General features: G+C 42.9%; 1 protein-coding gene across 2 annotated transcripts in view; it reads right to left on the bottom strand.

The window, feature by feature from the left end:
• ELAPOR2 (endosome-lysosome associated apoptosis and autophagy regulator family member 2) overlaps window positions 1-24,241 on the bottom strand; it is a 449,018-nt gene that overhangs the window by 259,947 nt on the left and 164,830 nt on the right. For both annotated transcript variants that reach the window (XM_085652909.1, XM_085652910.1), the window contains exon 3: window positions 1,630-1,825. In XM_085652909.1, the coding sequence (XP_085509035.1) occupies window positions 1,630-1,825 (196 nt within the window). The remainder of the gene's footprint in view (window positions 1-1,629; window positions 1,826-24,241) is intronic.

Genomic DNA, 24,241 nt, shown 5'->3' on the forward strand with positions numbered 1-24,241 from the left:
CTGATCACCTTTGGCTCTGCCCACTAGGGATAAGCACCTGAATATATAAGGTCTGAAACCCATTTATGTATACACAATACATGTAGCTTACGTCTTCTGGAAGTAAATTATGGCAGTAAACCATTCTGGATTATGCAATTTACTTTTTATGGCAGCTATATTCCAGGATAACGAATGTATCTGAGAATTGTGCAGTGTTAATGTGGCATAAGGACACTTTACTGCTGAATGGGAAAGCTTAGTAACTCTATCTCCCCCAGTACAACCAGAAACACCAGAGTGCCCAAGAGAGAAACATTTGTGATTAGTAACAAGGCAACTTGCCTGCAGAGTAAGTTTGGGCTGAAAAAACCTATGTGTATTCATAAGATACTGATAGATTCACAAAATGAAAACTACCTGTATCAAATTGACAAATCTTTATTATGTCATCCTGTCGGGCAAGAGCGGTGAAACAAATTATAAGTGGAATAACAATGGCTCATCTCAAAGCCTCATGAGATGTTTTAGGACTGTCTTCCCATCTCTTGGAAACTATTCCCCCTGGATTATAGAAGTACCCTAATGGGAAGGCAATGATCTACCTATGTCCAGGTTCATTCAAACAAGATAATAACCATTTCACCAAAGTTGGAGACCTAGAATTGTGAATGATACAATCATCACTAATGGTTTGTTGCCCTCCAACCAATGGACTCTACACACTTGAATAAATCAGGCAAACGGATCTTAATATTCCCCACAGTTTTACCCAGCAAATGCAATGCTTTGTTTTTAAGCTCTACCCAGCTCTCACTATGGGCAGGCGCCAAGGTAGGTACATTCGCTAAAACCAATACATAAGGTGTTGCTTGTGAAGGGAGATCAGGAAAAGGCAAGTCATGCAGTGATGGATGAAGTTCATCATTCGGGTTCAAATTATGCAAATATTTTATGGCTTTATTCAAAGTCGGGTGAATCGACTGTCTCTCCACCACAAGTGAAGCTGCCTTGCTCTTACATTGACAGTACGCATTCTTAGGTGGAAAGCTATGAGGGAACTACTGTTTTGTTGCATTAATATCCATTTTTGTGGACTGGTCAAAAGGATTAAGGTCGCTGACAGCCTTTAAACAGTCAGCTACTGTAGCTTCCACCTCAGAGTCTGTTAGCAGAAGTTGGAAAGAATCTTTCACAAGCTCTTCGAGAGCGGATAACGCAGACTATAACTTGTCAGTGGCCTTATCCAGGGGCAATGTGGTTTAGGATTTGTGTGTGCATTTAAAGTTGGAATAAGGTCCCCCCGTGTGGAATAAGCCACAATAGGGGTGGTACTTTCCTAAACATCCTTCTTCTTTTTGCTGGGCGGAAGATGGTTATTTCTGTGGGGAAATGGATTTTGAAGTGGCCACTCCAAAATTACAAAAAGCTTTTTAGATAGACACAGTTTCTCCTCATTCTTGTTCAGTCACCTCCTTTCCTTGCTGTGCTCCGCCCCGGGGTAGTGACACATTGAGTGGCTCATGAAATCAGATGCTAAAGGATGCAGAGCATGGTCTCTGACCATGTGACACTGATTGGAATAAGACATCTAAGTTTTACTGAAAGCAATGAAAGGACACTCTTTCGTAAGAAAAACACAACTCTTACTTGTCACAGGTAACAGACGTATCAGGTAAAGAACCAGCAGGAGAGTCCATAAATGTTGCCAGATTGGAGAACCCTGGCGGAAGTTCATCCCATTCATCAAACTGGATACTAGTGCCCAAGGAATAGGTGCCTGCAGCACACTTGCTGCACAGCTGCTCCTTCATGTTTAGATATTCACCAGAAAGACAAGAAAAGGCTGTAAATACAAAGTGGAGTGCGTGTCACTTAGGGGGGGAAGTGTCTGCCAAATTGTCCTATAATAAACTCAATAGAAAATGATTACAATGCATGCTATTTATTGATGAAACGTAATGAATTATGGCTTACACTCAAGGTATAAAATTATCATTTTTGGGGTTGTCTTACCAGAGTATCCCAAACTTGAAAATGGTGCCCAGTTTTCTAAAGCACTTCTGGGCCATACAAAAAGCAACCGTGGCCTATACATATATTGGTAACGTAACTTAACAACACATCTCTGGGGCAACAAAAGATAGCATTCACATAATATCATCAAATTCGAGGCTAAACAGATACTTCCTTCAAATATGTAGCTAGACCATCCCCGGTCAGCAACAGTAAAAAAATATATATATATGAAATCACACCTGGAATTTTGCATTGTAAAAAGCATTGTGTAAGAAGCTAAGAGGTTAATAACAAGCCTTGCATGTCCGTAAACATAATGAACAGCACAACTTTGAACATTACTGCAAACATACTTTAATGTGAACATCTGATGGTATACAATGCCTCCAACTTCTCTTTGATTTGGAAGACATGATAAACGTGATTGCAGGGGTCTACCTTATTCCCTGCTAACAGCACCCCCTTCCCCAGCCCCCCGCCGGACGTGGCAGAAGTAGAGCCTCACTTTTCTCTGCTCCACCAGCTCTCCTTGTCCTAAACAGATTTAGTTTAAAGTGTCTGAGTAATTTGGTTGAACATCAAATGGTACCTGTGCTTTGGCCACAATATTTTAAACTTTCTGGGCCACTGCCTCCTAACAATCGTGAGTAGTAAGTTTGGTTTCTTAGTTTACAGTTTAATTAAAATATGTGTTTCACTCAAGCAATGCAACCTGTTGTGGGAGCCTTCTCTTTAACTTTATTTACGTTTCAAGGTCCTGTGTTTTTTTAAGTCAATGGTTAAGTACGGTTTCAGGTAAAGTTCAGAGTCACAATGTAATGAACACCAGGGCGTGTTAGTAGATACTATTTACTATCACTTTTTTCTCATCGAGTGGTCAAACCAGGGCACGAGTCCTAAAAAGAAAAGTGGGGGGACTAACCTTTTTAATCAGTATGCAAGTGACATCACAGCGCGTGACATCACAGCGTGTGACATCACAGGAGGAGACATCAGATCTTAAGCCTTCTCACATAAATGTTTAACGTGTCTATCATGAGTACATTGGAGCACATTTCGAGTATACAGGGAAACCCTCCTGATTTAGGCAGAAGATTCACACTTTTTCAAGCTTTACATAAAACAATGTTGCCTTTTGTCAGCGCAAACTTCCTCTACCAGTAGTGCTTTAAAAGAAAAAATAGTGGTATTTAAATTATTATAACACCTCCTCAGGGGTAATAAGCACTATATAAATGCTATTTATTTTGTGTAAATACTGTGTAAGACCAACACATTGGACATTCTTACTGTGCAAGTGTATCTTGTAAACAAGGACTGAACAAAGTGAAAAGCTGCCTCTTTAAAGTATTTTTGAAGTGCTAACAAGGTGTGAGCCTTTGTTTCCCCTCCACTGCATTTACTTCTAAGTGTGAGGCTCCTAGCTGCTCCCAGGCAGGAGTGGGCCCAGCAGGAGTACGAACTAGCAAAGCCCCCTCCCCGCCTGCACGTTGTTGAGGATGGAAAGCAGACAACAACGTGCATGCGCTGCTGACAGTGTCCCGGTGTTTGTAAATTGCACCGGGACGAGTTCAGCACATTTTTCAGTGGGGCCCAACTTCTTGGCAGGGTGGACAGCGTCCACCCTGTGAAAATAGTGGTTGGCGCCGTCCACCTGCGTGTACCCCGACTCATGCCGCAGGTAAAACTTGAGTAAAAACTGCAAATCACCTAAGCCTCCAAGCGCCACTCAGAAGCTACCTTCGATCAATCCAAGGTACTCCTTTTCCAAAGTAAACAAACAAAAAAACATCCTGATACAGCGAACTTTCAGCCTAGTGCCTAGCTGCAAGTTCCATGGAACTTTCTGGAACAATTCGCTCGTCAGCAGCTGAAGGCATTCATGTAGAAGATTATTCTCGGGCAGGGTCAAATGTGATGTGGGTAGTGGATAACTATAGCCTGGAGACAGAAGGCGGCCATTTTAGGGTGCCTTAACCCAGGGGAAATACGGAAATGCTGGAGAAAATAGGAGGAAATTATACTGTTGTGCTCCGCACTTTTCCCTTCTCTTTTGACTAACATCCTAATTTATACTTTTTCACCTCACCCACTCTTTTCCCTCGCATTAGTCGTTTCGTTCGGTCTTAACAATTCGACATGAGTGGAAATTGAGTTTGCGCACTATTTACTATTACTATTTACTATTTATTTTGCGCACACCTTTCGGTAAAGATGCGGTTTTCTTGCGTTTCGGGTGGCCGAAGTCGAATGCATCCATCCAGTCTTAGGATTGATTCCGTGACTCGTGATGAAACCAGGAAGCGCATATGCTCTCATTTTCTTTTCAGGGTAGAGCCAGCGAGGGCATGTGGTAACGCATGCATCTCGCTTGCAAGAAAGCCACCTACAGAAAAGCTGGCTTTGGTGTCACTTTTATTTGTAACCTTGTAATTGGCCGCTGCAGACCAAGTCTCACTTCTGTTCCTTTCTGTGGAGCAGGGGCCAAGCACTGTTTGATTCAACTTAATCAATGCCCGTCCACCGCTCCAGACATTGAGGTACCATTTCTTCTTCCTCCTCCCACTCCCCCGTACTGTCTGCTGCGCCCACCACGGCGCTTTTTTTCTGGTTTATTATATGCCACAACTTTACGACATCAGGTTCTGTCAGCCCTGTCATTCCAGTTAATACCTAAATATTCTAGTGACATGCACGCATGTTATCATATTTATGTATTTTTTTATTTGTTTCTCTTCAATGCTTGCTCGTGCTCCTGTTTAAAAAAAAAAAAAAAAAAAAAGTTTTGAGTCCAGGGACTTTCAGTACGTTGCAGCATTCAACACATGTTCATGTAGACAAAACCTTCTGTTATGCCTTTGTATGGTGCATGCTTTTTAGGTCTCGCCTAGTGACGCAGCGCCATGCGCTGCCCGCGTAGGGGAGATCTATTGTTGCCGACTTGCTTAGCGCTGCGGGACAGGATAGGTGCACGCGCTCAGCTGTAAATGCGTACCGCGGCGTTAGCTGAAGTGGCAGGACAGGACATGTGCACGCTGCAGCTTGCACCACGTTAACACGCCTCCTGCTTCCTTGCTGAACAAGTCAGAGGACTGCACGTTACCACGCAGAATAATGCAGGTTACAACATGGGCCTTAAAAGTTTCCTCTCTCGCCGAGCTCCTCGGAGGGGTTCACGATGCAGACAGCAGGAGGACTGCACATGTGCACGCACCAACTTGCAATGCGTTACCACCTTTCTCACATCGTCTGTTTGAGTTTTTTTTTTTAAACTAGCGCATGCAGCCCAGGACATGAGGCTGAGTCATAAAGCTCCCCAGCCCCGCGCTCAGTATCATAGCAGCCCTTCCATAAATAAGCACTGGCCAAAACAACTGCGCCTGCAGCCCACCCGTGCCCTCGCTCTTGAGACATCCTCACCTTGCATTCTCTCCAAAGCGACGTTAATCACCTCGCAGCCTGACGTCTATTTCGCGTCCCCGGGCTCCCTTCTCTGTTGCTTTGAACTCCATGCACAGACTTCCTCGCTCTGTAGTCAACGAGGGACGGATGGAGGCCCGCGGCTGCTGCACACAATGGCCTAAAAGCCCCTCTTGAGTAAAGTTTACTCGGCTAGGGGCACATGTACACCTAACAGCTTAGCTGTGCGCAAGCAGGCCAAAACATATGCACGCGCTCTGCTTCGCGCTCTGCTTTCGGTTTTAAGGACAAATTATATGCACGCGCTTCGCTTTTCTTGCCGCACGGCATTTACTTTCGCTTTTCTTGGGCACATGTACGTCTGTGTAACACCTTGCTTTTGTTGCGGCACAGGCGATTACACAGTTTAGCAGCAGGGCTTTCAAATGCTACGCTGATCCTCGCTGTCACTCCTGTCGAGGTCTCGCATTTACACGAGTTTGAGCTATTGGCATTGTAAATGCCAATGCCTTTTATTTATATTTTAATTATCAAAACAGATAAATAAAAGGCATTTTCATTTACAATGCCAATAGCTTAAACTCTTGCAAATGCGAGACCTATTGCATTGCAAATGCTTGTTATGTAGGAATGATTGCATTTGTTGCTTGTCCGTGTGTAATAGGTGTAGGTCCTGCTTGTTTGTGTTTCGTTGCAGACTGTATGTGTGCTTGCATATAAGCTCTGTTCTTGTGCGAGTCCTTTTAGTATATGCATGTCTGTTTACGATTGCATGACTGTGTGCATTTGTGTAATATGTGTGCGTTTTTGTGTGGTGTAGGACTGTCCATTTGTGTGTGCGTATATACATAATGTGTGCTTTTGATGCAGTTTTTCTTGTTTGCATTATCATGACAATATCTCCTGTGGTGACCTCTGCAATGGAGCCAGTTGCAAGTCATACTGAAGTGAGACACAAAAACGTACGTCCTGTAACTGATGGTTTCGCAGACTTTCAGGGATGCGCTAATAAGCTGCAAAGGCTTTATTTCCAGCACCATTTGAGGAAGAGAGGTGGAGCATTCACTGTTCTGAAAAATGCTTGCTGCAGGACACTGACAGCTTTGCGGCACTGTAAATATTTGCTGTCTAAATTACTACACTTAGATGCACACATTTTAACCCCAGAATAAACACCAATGCGCATCACAAACTGGGTTACGATTTGGGGTGCATATATATTTAGTTGACGTTGGAAGGATGAAAGGCGGATCAGTCCCTTCAGAGATTTGAGCCCTTTGATCTTCTGGTTACCCACACATGCACTGTGTGCAGCTCAAACCAGTTGAGTTATTTCATTGTGTAATATAGATAATCTGAAGTTTTATGTTCCAGGTGCATTTTATTACCAGGATTCGAACATGCAGCCTGCTAGTCTCCTTCTCCCTCTGGAACAGGCACCAACCTCATGATCCGAACCCAAACACCTGAGTCGGAGGTCATGAGGCTCAGTAATAGACATATGATCCTCACAGTCTTTGCGGAGTTTAAAAAAGTGTCAAAAATGTGACAACTTCCTAACAGAGTCATGTTGGTGCCAATGCCCACTGTCGACATGGGAGAGCTATCGAAAACGTTTTCATGTAAGCTGGCACCTGGGTATATTCAAACAGTGAGGGATCCGCAGGTAGATGTATCCATCAGAATGATGGCTTAAGTGTACTTGATTTCAAGCTCTTCAATTTTGTAATACTTTTACACTATTTTCGGTCTGATAAAATAACTATCCTGCCTAATGCTTTAAAATGGAAAATACTGTATACTCTGCTGGGGCTCTAGTGTGCTGGCTCTGGGTTGCTGGCCCAGACGAGGACGACCCAGTTATAAATATTGTTAAGATCTGAAACCAACTCCTCTGATGATACACCTTTCTGAAGCAATTCAAAGAAGATAGGGGTACTGATGCAGCCCTAAGCTATCAATTGATATACATAGAGGCAGATAACAAAAGCTGAATTACACCTGAATACTAAAACATGCAAGTGAGATAAACTTATTGTGAGTAGGGGTGGATCTAAAGGGGTGTAAGCCCACAAGAATGGTGACCATTAGCCAAACAATTGAATCACTTAGGTTTGCACGCGGGTGTGGTGGAGTTGCTAGTGGGCCAAGAGAAGCCATTGAGGGGCATGTTCGCCTCTCAGAGAGAGAAAGCCTTTAGAAAGTCTGATGGTTTATGCAAGCAGAGAAGGTACTCGAGTCCTCATTACATTTAAAACACATTTTTAGCTCCAAAACAACGATTCATTGGTGTAAATCGAGAATCTTGCCTGCAGCTTTCCAGCAATACAGTTAATGCTTGGCTGATTAACTAAAGGTGACACTCAAAACCTTGAGATGCTAGAGTTGCATTCTTCTGATTTCTGCTGCGGAATTTTCTCACTAGAGGTAAACAAGATTTAGCAAAGCCAATAGATCTCGCCTTTTCGACATTTATTGGCATGGTCAATTTGTTTTTAGCCATGTTGTACAGCAGCGTAGCACAAATAATGTGTACCATGGTTAAAAGTTAATAAAACAAAGTGGCTATGCCACGGTCAAAGCCGGCAGCCTGTTTTTTTCTTATTTTATTTTTTTTCAACCATGCAGCTGTACAACATAGCAAAGAAAACTTTGACAAAGCTCTGTTATTGACTTTCCAATATTTTGAATTCAAATAATGTTATTCGACCACTAGAGGGCAGAGTTGCTCTAAATAAAATACACAAACAATAAGTAGTACCACAATCACAGTGCTAGCACAGACATTAATAAAGATGTATCACGACATATCCAGCGTTTAATTTAAGACGTTTCAGCAACTCTGCACCAGCGGCTGGCAGGGACAATGGGTGGCGCAGGCCCCTTTACAAATTAAATGAATCTGTACCTGGTCCACCAAATGACGCCTGGGATACGCTGCTGAAATAGAAGGCAGAAAAGACGAGTGACAATGTGGATTATTAATGGTCAGCCTAAAAGCTCCTTTTTTAGAGTTTTTATTTTTTATTTTATGCCATGGCTCGTTGCAAAGCAATAGCGCATGCACATTGACTGCAGGCGAGACCTAAAAATGTGAGAGGAGGAGAGACAAGGGGCAACAATTGGCATGTTCACAAATTGCAACCTCTCCAATTGGTAGCATAACAAAGAAGCATTTGCAATGCAACAGGTCTCGCATTTACGCGAGTTTGAGCTATCGGCATTATAAATGACATTGCCTTTTATTTAGGTTTTGGTTTTTGAAGCATAAATGAAACACATTGTCATTTGCAATGCCAATAGCTCAAACTCACGTAAATGCGAGACCTATTGCACTGCAAATGCTTGTTATGTCTAAGGAAGGTCTGGATTCAAGGAATTTCTGCAGACCAGCTGATCAAGTCCCGTTTGAATATTTTGTATCTTAACTGGTGGCTCCATTACCATTAATAATCAAAAACGTATTTATGGAGGACTTGGATGACAAATCCTGAACTGAAGGTTTATTTAAGCCCCTGCAACGACCTGTTACTTTGAATACCCGCCAAATAATGTCCAAAACGTGTTTCTAGTACCTCATAGTAGATAGTAATTTTTATGTTTAGCCCCGTCAATAGTTAACGTGCAGAAAACGTTACTTTCGAGGTGGTATTTAAACTTGTGCAATAGTTTCCATTATAAACGTCTACTATATATGTACAGCTCTCCGACTCAGCCTCCTCGCCACTGTTGTTTCACAACCCTTAGTTTTATTTTTCATTCAACGAATGAATTTACACTCTTGGAACAGTATTCAAGAAAAGATCTAAAATGCGTTGTTCTCTGTGGCATTTTAGAGTGTTGTGTGTTTTTGTTTCAAAGCATTTTTCTCTGTCTTTTACCTCTGCACCTAGTGCTTGTGTGTACAAGACTTTAACATCTGCGCATGTCGTGCAAGTTTCAGGCGACATTCACAAGATGTAACTTGCTATATTTTGTAAAGGGAAGGCTTTTAAGAGTCGGTAACAGAAGTTACTACATTAGTTGAGCCCACTTGTTCTTTTCCGTCCATTGATGCGTTGCCACAAACCGTGTGCACTTGAATTGAGCACTGCAAACGTATTTAATCTGTCCTTGCTTCCTTGAAGACCTCGAGATTGGAGACTGAAATATTGTTTTTCAGGAGGCAAGTTCCTCTTGTGTTCAGTTTTCAAGATTTAACAATAGAACTAAATAGTATAGACTTTCAAGAGTAGAGGTTCTTGGAGACGTTTGAGAATACTTCTCTTGGTAAGGACTTGCAAAAATTCATGACACATGGAGCCCTTGAATCTTGTAACAAGGTATGAATGCTTTGGCTGAAGTTCGGCATATTTTCTTGAACTGAATAGCGTACCCTAACCCCTCTCACCAGTTGACACAGTGACACTGCTCACATCAATGACGTGTATTGGGCTGTGTACTTATCACCTCATGTTTATTAGAATATACTTTACTAGCAGACGAGCTACCATCACTCAGCCAGATCGTAACCCATTTTACCAGCCTGGCTCTGCTTGTTGACAATCCTCCTATGTGAATCAGTATTGAAAAGGTTATAGGCGCCTAGGCAAATCACATCTATGTGCTGCCTTTTAGCTGACCACCCATCCCATCCCATTGCAAAATATGCGACTATTAGCTCTTACACACAGTTACTTAAACAGTACCTTGTAATAAAGCTGTCACTGCCAATTGATTGTCAGCACTTCCTGTCAGTGGCGTAGCTAGGGGGGGCGGTGGGGGCGGTCCGCCCCAGGCGGCACTATTTTGGGGGCGGACAAAGGCATTCAGATAAAGCTCGGCTTGCTTTCGTGGACGTTCGGGGACGGGCAGAGAAGGAATAGGACTCGGGCAATGTCCTCTTCTTTTTTGTGCTGGCAGCTGTCCCCCCCCCCCCCACTCTCTTCCTATTATTCCCTCTCTTTCTGTCTTGCTCCTCACTTACTGAAAACCGTAACTTGAAAAAACGGTTCACAGCCTCTCTTTCCTTCTTTCATTTAGTTGCTTCCCTGTGAAATGGATCCAAAAAAGAAAAACACTCTTGTGGGAAATGCCCTTTTTCTCACATTTTTCTATACCAAAGTGCAGCGGGATAGAGAGAAATAGAAGGTTTTAAATATGAAAAATAAATACATAATTAAATATAGCAAGACAGAGTGGTTGCTTACGTTTTGTAAGGATATAAGCAATGGACATTGAAACGGTTCCCTTCGGGGCCCTGTAGTCGTGTCCTTAACTTTTCAGGTAAAACCACTCACTGATTTCTGAATAGTGAGTGAGAGATCGTTAAGGTAACCATGTTGTTTCTGCTTACATTTCACATGCTTTACTTAATCTTGCATTCCCTATGAGTGTTTGCTTTTACTTTTTTTTTAGGCAGCATATTACTCATATCAAGTGCATAATTTGAATTTGAACAAGTGTTTATAGCGGGCACAATTAGGTTGTAGCTGAAGGCAGTGCGAGTTTCTCTCAGTGGGGCAGTATGGTAATCAGTGGGGGAGAGGATGTGGCACTATGGCCGGAACTGTCGAATTTGGAACTGGGTTCAGCCTTCATGACCAGTCCACCAGACCACTCTACTGAGGGAGCATATTCCCATGCTAGACCTTACAAGGCCCCACTAGACCTTAGAAGGCTTGATGTCTTAGCACAAGCAGGTGTACCCTAGTGGTGTCAATTGTGAGTTAACCTTGAAGGCCTGTCCACCACAATCCATACTGAAGTTCATCTCCAGACTTGCGGGCAGGCCTACGAAGCAGCACACCCTAGAGTAACAGTGATCCAGTCACTGTGACTCTGTCACTGAGGTCACATGAACCTTGAGCAGGTTAGGGCAGTGCAAACGGTGTGACCGCACTGGGTACCTATTTCGGGTGGGTGCGTAATGTTTGCAAGTATATTATGGTTTAAAAAAAAACTTGCTGCCTCCTTCCTGGCCTCCACCAATTTCCAGAAACAATAAAAATGTCATGATAACTTCGGTGATTAATGTTCTTCCTAGAGAGAGATCCGAGTTCTGTCTAGTGGAAGGGTTCACTCCTGGAAAGGTAGCACAGAGGGTTAATGTGCCTGCTGCAAAGAACATGTACCATGCAGATCACAAAGTGCACTGCTTTAATGGGGGGACCATGATGAATGGTCATTTAATGTCAGCTGAAGATGATGGATCCCTGAACAGTGTCATGTATGTGCATGTTTGCATTGTGCTGAGGGTTTACCAGGTAATTGTTCACGCAGCTCTCTGGTGGATGTCACATGCGGTTTTTCGGAGTCCCCAGATAGATCATGCAGTCTGTGTGTTCTCTTTTGTACTTCCAGTCACCGGTGTATTCAACTGTGTAACCTTGGACCGAGTCAGGTATGTGCATGTAACTTGCATGATCGAGGTAACTATTAGCAGCGATACTACGTATCTCTCAGTCCTCTTTCAAGTGCTTGCCGTCCTTTTTCCCCAGCAACCCCCCCACCAGGGGCAGCAATCTGAGGGAAAGCCCCGGGCGCCACAAGCTCTAGCTGCGCCTCTGCTTCCTGTTGCCCATATATCACCATGTCACCTTCTAGGAAAGCAGGGAATGCATTCTTATTACTTGTACAATTGAGGGAACACCTGTTACAATCGTTCTCGTGCAAAATATAGAAATTGTGATGCCGTTAGAAAGTAGTGTTGCGCTTTAGTACTACCATATAAAAAGATCCAGGGCTACATTGAAAGCCTGTTTTTCTCTCATTAGTTCCAGCACCCTACCTTGCAGCCATAATCTACACCTAATCTTGCAGCTGTGTTCTCCCTGGTAAATAATCACTTGACCCTGCCCCTCACAACTCTGTTCATCGGTCAGTGCAAGTCTTGAATCGGGTGCCCATGTTTCGTGCATTGATTAAAGTCGAGAGCGACATTTGAGGCCTAATCAGAAAAAGTCAACAATCTTTCGTTTCGAGAAAATACTAGTGCATACCACTTATGAGACAAGCATTGGCCCCGCGCACGCCTCGCGCTCAGAGTTAGAAAAAAAAAAAACAAGCGAGGCAGGCTGCCGGCAGCAGGGGGAGAGGCGCACGCGCCTCGCGGGCAGCAGGGGGGGGCAGGGGGGCTGCGCGATTCCCTTGCGAGATCGATAATTGCTACCATATGGCAGCGCTCGCTCCCACAAGGCAATCGCCACACGTGCACGCGTTGCCATTGAAGGCAATGGAACGCGTGCACATTTTAGCCTGGAAAAGGCAATCGATGGCTACAGGTCCTCTTCCTAAGCTACGCATGCGCGCTGCGTAGGCGAGACCTAAAAATATGCAATGACTACCCCGTGCTTTGTAGTTGAAACTAAATATGTGCCAGCCATTTAACCAGGTCTAATGCAATTACACAGATCCAAAGTTTGACTTGGACGAGTATAATGTCAGGAACGTTCCGTGTTATGACCACCATTAAGTTATACAAAGCTGGGCTATTTGTGGGGTTCCAAAATGCAAGAAGGTAGCAAGCAATCAAATCAAACAGATTTTACAGACAGAGGTTGGTGTAAGCAATGACGTGGCCCCTGGGGGAAGTGAAGGTCGCAGACCCGTCTTCCCCGGGGGCAATTCACGCAATGGCCAGAAGGACAAGGTGGGGAGGGATTAGAAGGTTAAGGGAAGGGGCGGGAGTTGGGAGGGTATAAAGGTGTCAGGAGAGGAGGATCCGGCCTCTTCCTGAGACCTTAGCACCACCGGGAGGGCAGACAAAAAGTTAGTCCACCCACCCACTCTACAAGTTGTAGGTGGGGAACTGGGGGTGGATTGGTTTTAGCGTGCCAGTTTAGGGCAGGTTGCAGAGGAGCGTGGTTACGGTACTTTGGAGGGGTGGTGAGTTACATACGGGCGGATCCACCCCTCGGGGGGGGGAGAACGGTACACAGGTGACTGATAGCGGGGCGCGGGAGGCAATGAGCAACGAAGGAAATTCAACAGAGGATGCTTGGAGGGTAAGTGAAGGTGAGAATGGGGAGGGGAAGGAGGTCACCGAGTGAATGGGGAAGAGTCAAACAGGTGTGATGGTTTGGAGAAGGCTGAAGGGAGAATGAGTCGTTATGGGATGGGAAAAGTATATTGATGGCAATTATGTGCTGTTAATAAAGTCTAAATGATTGCAACCTTGTCCTAATAAAATGGCCTTTTACGCTTCAAGTAACAGCGTGGAGTGTAGTTATTGTGCGAACGCGAGTCTGCCTAATCTGTGTTATGTGTGCATCAACCAGTGTGGACACAAGGGGTCACTATCCGTGACTATTAAGTGCCACTGCATAAATGTCTACAAAGGACTAAAAAGTTTACCTAGTACAAAGTACTATGATTTATTCATTCTAAAATGTTGCGGGAACCATGTCATGAGGAAGTGCATAAAGTAGTACAAAATAAGCCCTGGATAAATCAAATGGAACTGTGCCTTGAGTGTTTTTTCGATGTAACAGAAGGATAAAACTGAAAGGTGTCCTATCGCATTTTCATACAGAGATATCGATTTCAATGTGATAAGTTAGTCTCTAATGGTCAGCGGTTTTCTTTGCTTTCCTACATTATGGAATTTAAATGATTTAGTGCTCAAATAGTTAAAATCAAATTAGAAATCTACAGCCTAATATATGTCTCAAAATATATTTTTCTAAAATAAGTATTATTTCCCTTTTCTATGGCAAGTAATTAATGTATTGATCTCCGTGACTCGGCAGTTGTGTACTTCAAGGCAAAACTGTGGGCTAAACCCGTGGTGCAGCGTTATGGAGTTAATTCAGTTGGCGGCCTTTACAACCACTGTAGGGAAGGACAGGAAAGCAACTGTGACCTGTCGACAAACATTATGGCTTTTTAATGAGCCGTCACCGTAGCCCTGCTACGTGACGCAAAGACGAGCACTCAAGGGGAAACAAACTATTAAGAAACAACAAACGGCCCAATGAGGCACCAACACCGATTGTTTGGGGAGTCCAGTTGGTGTTCCCAGTTCAGTGGCGATGAGCGCCATCTTGCCGGATTAGGATTCTTTTACGGCGGACAGAATTAAATGTACGCAGACAAAAAAGAAAATAGAAACTGCGGTGGGGAGAGCCCTCGTGAGCATTGCAAAGTCCATCCTCATGTTTCACCAGTATTCGAATAATCAATAGGTCAAGCTTTAATGTGTTAACATGTGCATGCCTGTGTTTGCAGGCAATACGCACATTAAAGCCAGACCAATTGATTTTCCCATAATTGTTAGTATGTGTCACGAGTAATGGAACAAAGGGCTGGATAGCATCTAGCCATGTAATTTCCTACTGCCGTGACAGCCAAACATGACATTGTTTACTGTGCTCAGCTTGCAGTAGTTTTTTAACAAATGTGCAATTTCGGATGAAAAATTATAAAATTTGAAGGTTTTAAATGATGCATAGAGTCTTAATTGATGAATTAATGATGTTGCGCCTGAAACGAGTTTACAGAGTAATTCTGGAATGCAATTAATGCTGTGAAGTAGCTATTCCACACGTTTCATTTGAGATGCCATTTATTTAATATGGATGCAGTTTTGGTCGTTCAGTTCATCTCGCTCCTGCCCATTACTCTCCCCAAACTCTGTAGCACTGTAAACCATCTTTCCTCTCCTTTCTGCGGAACACCAAGTGAATGAGGTCAAAGCTTCAAAATGAGCTATCTATTGTGTTAGGAAGTGTGTATTGTGAAATAGGCTATCAGGGCTTCCGCTGCAGGCGTGTTAAATTTATGAAGCACTGTTTGAGAGATTTTTCATTTTGTGCCGACCGTCTTCGGAGTGCATTTGCTGTGAGAGTAGGTGGAAGATTTTTCTTACCTTAAGAAATGGGTTAGTGATAACGATATTACGTTGCTGCTTCTGAATTGCCAATGTTATCCTAACCATGATCATTCCATGCTGAATTTGTTGAATCTATTCACATATTAATAGAATGTGTGATTTGTGTATAAAATCTCTTCAGCTTTAGTATTAGTGGGCTCATTCTGTGTTTTTAGGGGACTCATTCCATTAAACTAGGGGCTCATTCCATTTCACTGCTGCTGCGATGAATTTCTATTTTCCAGGTGAGACTCTGTCCATTTTAATTATGTTCTACTCATTATGAGTGTGACCCTTGAGGTTTTGTCTTAACTGGTTTAGTTGAGGTTATGTCTTATGATTATGTATTTCTATAGTGGAGTCTTCATGGCATTTTCATGCATTTTGTCTCTGTACCCCATTTATTGAAAATCCTGTAAGAAATCAATTTTTGATCTAGAATTCAGTGATTATGCTTCCTGATTTATTCTGTTTTACTCTGCTAAAATGTATATTTTTCCAAGAGGTGTGTAGTCAATAATCACACGCTCAATTAGAAATTCCAGAGCCAGATGAATTGGGAATGAATCAGGGATAGGAAAATAATGGAGTTTATATGAACATTTAGGAACAGCTCACAAAATATTTGGTAGAGACCTGCTCTCTCCCCTAGTAGCTCTGCTGTTGTTCTGCCTGCCGCTGACCCAGTTCACCTGTTGCTGGTAAGTGTTTGAGGCCCTCCTCCACCTGCAGGCTCCTGCCTGCGGCTCATCCCTGGTGGTCCAGTGGGAGAGCCTTACTCTTCTGTCTGTCCTTGTGTTTGTGCCTGCTTTCTGTCTTTGTATGTCTTTGCCTGGCTTTGTCTTTCTTTTATTGTGTAATTTTGTCCTTGTTCAGTTTTCTCTGTTTTCAGTTTTCCTGTTGTTGTGCCCTTGTTCAGTGCCCGTATCCGCGCCCTTCTTGCCCACCGCTGCTGCCCCCGCTGCCCCTCCCCCTGCCGGTTCCCGATCCCGCCTCCCAGCTGCACTTCCCTCCCCCTTCCCTATTTAATGGCAGCCGTACTGCTGGTGCGCCAAAGGCAAGCCCGTCTGTTGCCGTCCAAGACCCGACCAGCACCAGGCACCCTGGATCTCCGACCAACCACCACTAAAACTTAACTGCCCTCCTCACACTCAACCCTGGAAGGAACAACAACTGCTAGCTGCCCATGCCGAACACCGCCCACGAGCAGTTCTCCTGCTGCCTCTGCACACAAGAGCTCCCTCAGACTCTCCACCTCCATCACGAGCGGCTCCTCCGCAACCACCGAATACCTTCACTTCCAAATCCAGACCAGCCCTAAATCCACTATTTGCAGCACCCTTGCCTACAGACCCCCTGAATCCCGCTCATCGTTCGCCACTACTATTGCTGACCTTGTCGTATAGCGCGCCATCGCCTCCATGGACTACATACTCCTCGGAGAACTGAACTTACACCTCGACAACCTCGGTGACCCCAATTCCACCGCCCTCCTGGACAACCTCGCTAACATCGAACTGAAACAGCTCGTCACGACCCGCACCCACAAGGCAGGACACACCCTCTACCCCATCTTCGCAAGTGGGAACAACATCCACTTCAGTCACACCACGCAACCCCTCTGGATGGACCACCACTGCGTACACTTCTCTTTCAACACTGTCCCGGCTCTCAAACCCACTCCTCACCCTCTGCGAAGGAACTGGAGCAAGGTCATAGAAGAGCACCTCAAGTCCACCATCAGCCGTGACCCCCACCCCCACCCCTCCTTCACCGACGCCAACTCTTTAGCCAAGGTACTACACCACTGGATCACCAACTGCGCAGACAAGCTCGCACCCCTCCACACCATCGACAGACAATGCCCCCTGAAGGCCACTGGCTCACCACCGACCTCCAAGAAGCCACACGTTCCTCCAGACGTCTAAAAAAATGATGGAGAAACAGCAAAACCACAGAAGACCTGACCACCTACAAGAACGCTATGACAGACTACCCCCAACGCATGAGATCCACAAAGAAAACATTAATCCGGAACAAAATCCTCACCAACTCCAGCAACTCTAGGGAACTTTTCAAAATCATCCAGCAATTCACCAAGCCCCACAGCGAAGCCACAGATGTCCCTCCCTCCCAAGAACTCTGCAACAAGCTCGGCTCCTACTTCCACCTGAAAGGGATGGTCACTTCAGCCTCCTTCCATCAACCAATTCAGTAATCATCACTTTCTGAAGCCAAATGCACTGGTATAACTCAGTTATTTACGTTTTGGATGCAACAAAAGTTGACGGAAATGAGAAAAGTGAAGATCCTATGATGGAGAACGAGTTAACACCAGAAGCTTTAAGAAATTACATTGCTCGTACGATCAGGAAAGCTAGGTCAGATGAGCTCCTGGCCCTAACGGTCTTCCCCAGGCCCTGTTCAAATCGGACGTAGACCTGTGGTCAGAACATTTTGGCCCCCTTGTTTATATACTGCAGGCTTAACCACAACATCCCGGAGTCCTGCCAAGGCGCTATTATCCACCCAATTTATAAAAGTGGTAAGTGAAATGACCCCACAAACTACAGAATGATAGCTCTCCTTGATGTCGAATCTAAATACTATGCCAGTATTTTATTGGAAGAGCTGTTGACATGGGCTGATTCAACAAAGTGCCTCCCCTTTAACCAGATCGACTTTGTGGCTAATTTCGGAACAACCAGTAACTTACTTGCATTATCCGTTCTGATGGAGAAAGCGGCAGTTCCATCTAACCAACTACACTGCAGCTTTGTTGACTTGAAGACGGCCTTTGACCGGGTGCCACGGTCGTCTATGGCAAAAATTAGAGAGCTGGGGCATCCCCCCCCCCCACTCTTAAAAGCCATAATTCAACTCCACTCGAAAACCTGGATCAGAATAAAGTTGTGAGAGGTATTTCATGTCTCACGGAAGATTCAGACCAAAAGCGGTGTTAAAGAAGGCTGCGTGTTGGCTCCATTCCTCTTTAATTTGTTCATCTCGGATCTATCTCCCATGCTTGACAATGTCAATTCCCACCCCCCACAAATAGACGGTACCCGTATTAGCAATTTGTTATATGCCGATGACCTCATATTACGAAGCCACACAAAAGTAGGATTACAGAGGTTGCTCGATCAGCTGCTTCACTAAACATTAAATAACTCCCTCGAATTGAACTTGTCAAAAACAAAAACAATTTATTTTGGGAAGAGGAAGCAGCAGAGTGGAGGGTGGTTTTTCAATAATAAAAACATTGAAACGGTATCACATTATAAATATCTGGGAATCTTTCTGGACACCAGAGGCTCCTTTGTAAAGCAAAAAGAGGCAGTAAGGGCAAAAGCAGTGTCACTAGCGGTCACTTCAGTGAAACTATCGAAACAGTTACTAGGCCCAAGCCTATCTCCACTGCTAAAGGTGATGAAGGCCAAGATTACCAACTCAATAAGCACTCAGATAGGGCAACACTGTCCAGAAGGAAACATGCCTGGGCAGTCATCTCCGACTTCAAACCGGGGGGTGAATCATCATATTTATCAAGCACGTTTGTACTTTTTTATAAGTTAAAGTTTATGGCCCGAGGTTGGGAGAATGGCCTTTTTTTAGAGCATCTACCTTAATGGTGGCACCCTAGTATCAGCACCGAATGTGGCTGCCACTCTGAGCAATGGAGCATATAGCCTGTATATGTCCCACATTGCTCACCAACAGAAGGACTTTATTGCGGGACTAATGGGCTAAACGCGGAGCTGGCACATGTCGACAGGCCATAATAGCCGCCTTGTCCTCAGATAACCCACAGTTGAACATTCGGTTCACCAAATTCATCACCAGAGCGACCAAATTGTTGGGGAAAAACAGGGTCGCCAATCTCCCTTCCTCTGGCTGCACTGCTACGTTGCCCTATAATCAACTCACGATCTCCTGATTATCTAGAACCGCTCACACGAACATTGTCTCTTGCCTAAAACTTGCTGTTTAAATTTTTCTATATGGCTTCTTGTAAATGTATGTCTAGCGGTTCCCCTACAGCTTTTAAAAGCAACGCTACGATGGTCTTGTCAATTAAGGTTTTGTCTATTATAGGCAATTAATCAATAGTCGGTTATTTTAATCACACTCCATTTTTAGTAAGATTAGTGTACTTTTTCAGTACTAATTCTGCACCTTTTAATAATTTCGTTTTTTGTACACATGAATTACGTGTTTTTCTAAAAAATGGTTATGGTTTTAAGTAATCACATAATAAATTTGAAATTTGAGTTGCCCTCCACGTACCCAAAAGGAACCTCCGCTCCCCCGACCTCGACCTGGCAGAAACCTTGTGCATCTGCTGAACCAGAGCAGGTGGAAGAGCCTTCTCCTACATCGCAGCCAAAGTCTGGAACGAGCTCCCAGTCAATATCAGACACTCTGCACACCTTCAGGAAGAGCCTCAAGACCTGGCTTTTCGGCTGACCAGAGCTGCACCGCCCCCCACGCCTCGAGTAGCGTGCTCTAAACCCCCCCAATTGACTGATTGATTGATTAGCAGTGGATATTTTGCGCTAGAGCATCTCCTCTTCAAGGGGTCCCCTGGCTAGATTTTATGGTTTTTGATCATTTAGGCCTGATTGAAGGAGAAAGACATTTTTGGGGATTTCCCAACTTTCCAGTGCTGGGCAAATTCATAGGGTAATAAATCAATTAATTAATGACAGTGTCATATACAAAGTACAACTTTAATTATGGCATTAGGTTCATATAAATATTAATCTAGATCATAACTCCAGTCATACAGATAAATACATCCTGGCGTAAAAATATTTAAAATATTTTAACAAACTGCTGACGTGACAGGGAAAAATAATGTTCAAAACATGAATATCTTTTTAATAAAGTGGGAATGTGTCAAAAAGATAATTATTTTTACATTTAAATAAACAAGAATTCTTTTTTTAGCAGCTTAATACATAAGGCACCTCATTCCAGATTCCAGCCTCTGTCTATTTGTGGAACTATTTTACAAAGTGGTAAGCATAACCAAGGATAATTCACCTCATACATCTATGCTTAAGGCATTGGATTCATGCAGACCTTAGTCTAGATTGGTTTTGTCTTTTTTTTTCCTTTGTTTCTTCCTTCTCCTTCCTCTCTTTCCCTTCCTCCTGATGTACATTCATATGCATTCACCCAAAACATAACATAATTTTCTTTCTTTTCACAAAGTGCATCCGTACCTTAACTTAAAAAGACATACATTCTAATGATTTCAATAACCATATATTCAATACTTAAACAAAAAAATCAATTTTTCTTTTTCCCCTTTTCTCTTTACTTCCTTTAACCATGAAATAAAATGGATCCCTCCAGATTCCACTTTTTACCTGTTAATAAAAATCCTTTGGCATGCTACCTGAAATTGAATGCCATTTTAAATATTGTTATTTTTAAGGCAATCTTTAGTAAAATAAATAGTATGTAATTTTGTCAGAGCCTATATTACTGCATTTTCTATTACCTCCATGAACTTCCATGTTGCATTGAATCTTTTAGTACCCTCTATCCTTCTTGCAAAAGCTTCCTCAAAGTTCTTAGTTCGGCTCATCCTATTTTGCCACTCTGATAGGTTGGTACTCTAGTGGTCTTCCAATTTTGAAGTATGAAAGATCGAGCAACAAGAAAGGCGATTGCGATAAATGTTTCTACTCCCTTTATCGGATGGCAAATTCTGCCTCTGCCTAAGAAAGCCAAAAAGTACCACCCCGCCTCTGGATTAATCCTTCTTTGCAATCATAAACTTACAATCAAAAATATTTTTTCCCAGAACTGCTCAACCATTGGGAAGGTAAAAACATGTATGTGCCCTGTTGCCTCCCTCTGGCTGTTGGCAACAAAAACAATAATCCTCTACCTCTGGGTATATTCTATGGAGGTCCTTGGGAGTATAATATGCCATACATTTTCATAAAAAAGTACATTCTTTTAAAGTTTACGGCTTTCAAAGCCTTAATGCCCAATTGCGAGATTGTTGGGGAAAAACAGGGTCGCCAACCTCCCTCCCTCTGGCTGCACTGCTACGTTGCCCTACAATCAACTCACGATCTCCTGATTATCTAGAACAGCTCACACGAATATTGTCTCTTGCCTAATACTTGTTGTTTACACTTTTCTATATGGCTTCTTGAAAATGTATGTCTAGCGGTTCCCCTACAGCTTTTAAAAGCAACGCTACGATGGTCTTGTCAATTAAGGTTTTGTCTATTATAGGCAATTAATCAATAGTTGGTCATTTTAATCACACTCCATTTTTAGTAAGATTGGTGTACTTTTTCAGTACTAATTCTGCACCTTTTAATAATTTCGTTTTTTGTACACATGAATTATGTGTTTTTCTAAAAAATGGTTATGGTTTTAAGTAATCACACAATAAATTTGAAATTTGAGTTGCCTTCCACGTACCCAAAAGGAACCTCCGCTCCCCCGACCTGGCAGAAACCTTGTGCATCTGCTGAACCAGAGCGGGTGGAAGAGCCTTCTCCTACATCGCAGCCAAAGTATGGAACAAGCTCCCAGTCAATATCAGACACTCCCCTACTCTGCACACCTTCAGGAAGAGCCTCAAGACCTGGCTTTTCGGCTGACCAGAGCTGCACCGCCCCCCACGCCTCGCGTAGCGTGCTCTAAACCCCCTAATTGACTGATTGATTGATTAGCAGTGGATATTTTGCGCTAGAGCATCTCCTCTTCAAGGGGTCCCCTGGCTAGATTTTATGGTTTTTGATCATTTTGGCCTGATTGAAAGAGAAAGACATTTTTGGAGATTTCCCAACTTTCCAGTGCTGGGCAAATTCATAGGGTAATAAATCAATTACTTAATCACAGTGTCATCTACAAAGTACAACTTTAATTAAGGCATTAGGTTCATATAAATATTAATCTAGATCATAACTCCAGTCATACAGATAAATACATGCTGGCGAAAAAAATATTAAAAATATTTTAACAAACTGCTGACGTGACTGGGAAAAAAAATTGTTCCAATAAGCCTAGCAGCCATGCTGTACACATTTTTACAGCCATGCTGTACCCTCTATGAGAAGTGCAAAACATTAATATCTTTTTAATAAAGTGGGAATGTGTCAAAAAGATACTTATTTTCACATTTAAATAAACAAGAATTCTTTTTTTAGCAGCTTAATACATAAGGCACCTCATTCCAGATTCCAGTCTCTGTCTATTCGTGGAACTATTTTACAAAGTGGTAAGCATAGCCAAGGATAATTCACCTCATACATCTATGCTTAAGGCATTGGATTCATGCAGACCTTAGTCTAGATTGGTTTTGTCTTTTTTTTCCCTTTCTTTCTTCCTTCTCCTTCCTCTTTCCCTTCCTCCTGATGTACATTCATATGCATTCACCCACCCAAAACAGTAACAGAATTTTCTTTCTTTTCACAAAGTGCATCCGTACCTTAACTTAAAAAGACATACATTCTAATGATTTCAATAACCATATATTCAATACTTAAACAAAAAAATCCATTTTTCCTTTTCCCCTTTTCTCTTTACTTCCTTTAACCATGAAATAAAATGGATCCCTCCAGATTCCACTCTTTACCTGTTAATAAAAATCCTTTGGCATGCTACCTGAAATAGAATGCTATTTTAAATATTGGTATTTTTAAGGCAATCTTTAGTAAAAAAACTAGTATGTAATTTTGTCAGAGCCTATATTACTGCATTTTCTATTACCTCCATGAACTTCCATGTTGCATTGAATCTTTTAGTACCCTCTATCCTTCTTGCAAAAGCTTCCTCAAAGTTCTTAGTTCGGCTCATCCTATTTTGCACTCTGATAGGTTGGTACTCTAGTTGTCTTCCAATTTTGAAGTATGAAAGATCGAGCAATAAGAGAGGCGATTGTAATAAATGATTCTGCTCCCTTAATCGGATGGCAAATTCTGCCTCTGCCTAAGAAAGCCAAAAAGTACCACCCCGCCTCTGGATTAATCCTTCTTTGCAATCATAAACTTACAATCAAAAATATTTTTTCCCAAAACTGCTCAACCATTGGGAAGGTAAAAAAAAAAAGTATGTGCCCTATAATATGCCATACATTTTGATAAAAAAGTACATTCTTTTAAAGTTTACGGCTTTCAAAGGCTTAATGCCTAATTGCGAGATCGCCTGCCACTCAACCTCGGAAATAGTGCATTGTGTTGTGAAGGTGATCTTTTCTAGAAAAGTTTTCACCAGATGGCATTTCCCTTGGCACCGCAATAGTCTGTACCAATTACCAACCCCCCTTAGCTTACACCTAAATAGGGCGGCCGTTATGGGGAGAAAACTAAATTAGACCGAGAACACCATTTTTTCACAAAGTAGACAATCTGATGGTGTCCAAAAAAAAGAGCTTACACATATCCCCACACTTTGCTTGAAGGTGCCGCCAAGTTATACATTCCCCCCGGACCGAAAAATGCCCCAATTCTCTAAAGCCATTTGTGTTCCAATACCTTAACTGGCTATTTAGTATTTGTAAGCCCAGAACTTTGCGCTGCCTATGCTGCACATATTCATATCCTGCAGACTGAGCGTTTGGACAATAAAATGCTTTAAGTCTCCAGCAATATTCCTGCAGTGTTTTATACCTAGTCTTTTTAGGTATTTTGGCAGTATTTATAAATACCGGAAGTTGTGATCCGGCATCCTGCACCATCAACTCCAAAAAGAAAGAAACAAGAGACCCCATGGCATCTATTAACCGAACTAATATATCTATAAGGAAGGCTTCATAGTATGACGTATCTTTGAGGGAGTGTCAATCCACCCTGGTTAATATTTAACTGCAGCACTGAACTTTGAACTCTCAAGACCTATTTATTCCATATAAAAAGTCAGAAAGTGCCTCCAGTTCTTTAAAATAAGTCACTCTAATTTTAATCGGTACGTTAGAAAAATCAACAAGGGTAAAATACACAT

This window comes from Triturus cristatus, chromosome 4_1 (genome assembly GCF_964204655.1).
Source record: "Triturus cristatus chromosome 4_1, aTriCri1.1, whole genome shotgun sequence".
Classification (NCBI taxonomy): domain Eukaryota; kingdom Metazoa; phylum Chordata; class Amphibia; order Caudata; family Salamandridae; genus Triturus; species Triturus cristatus.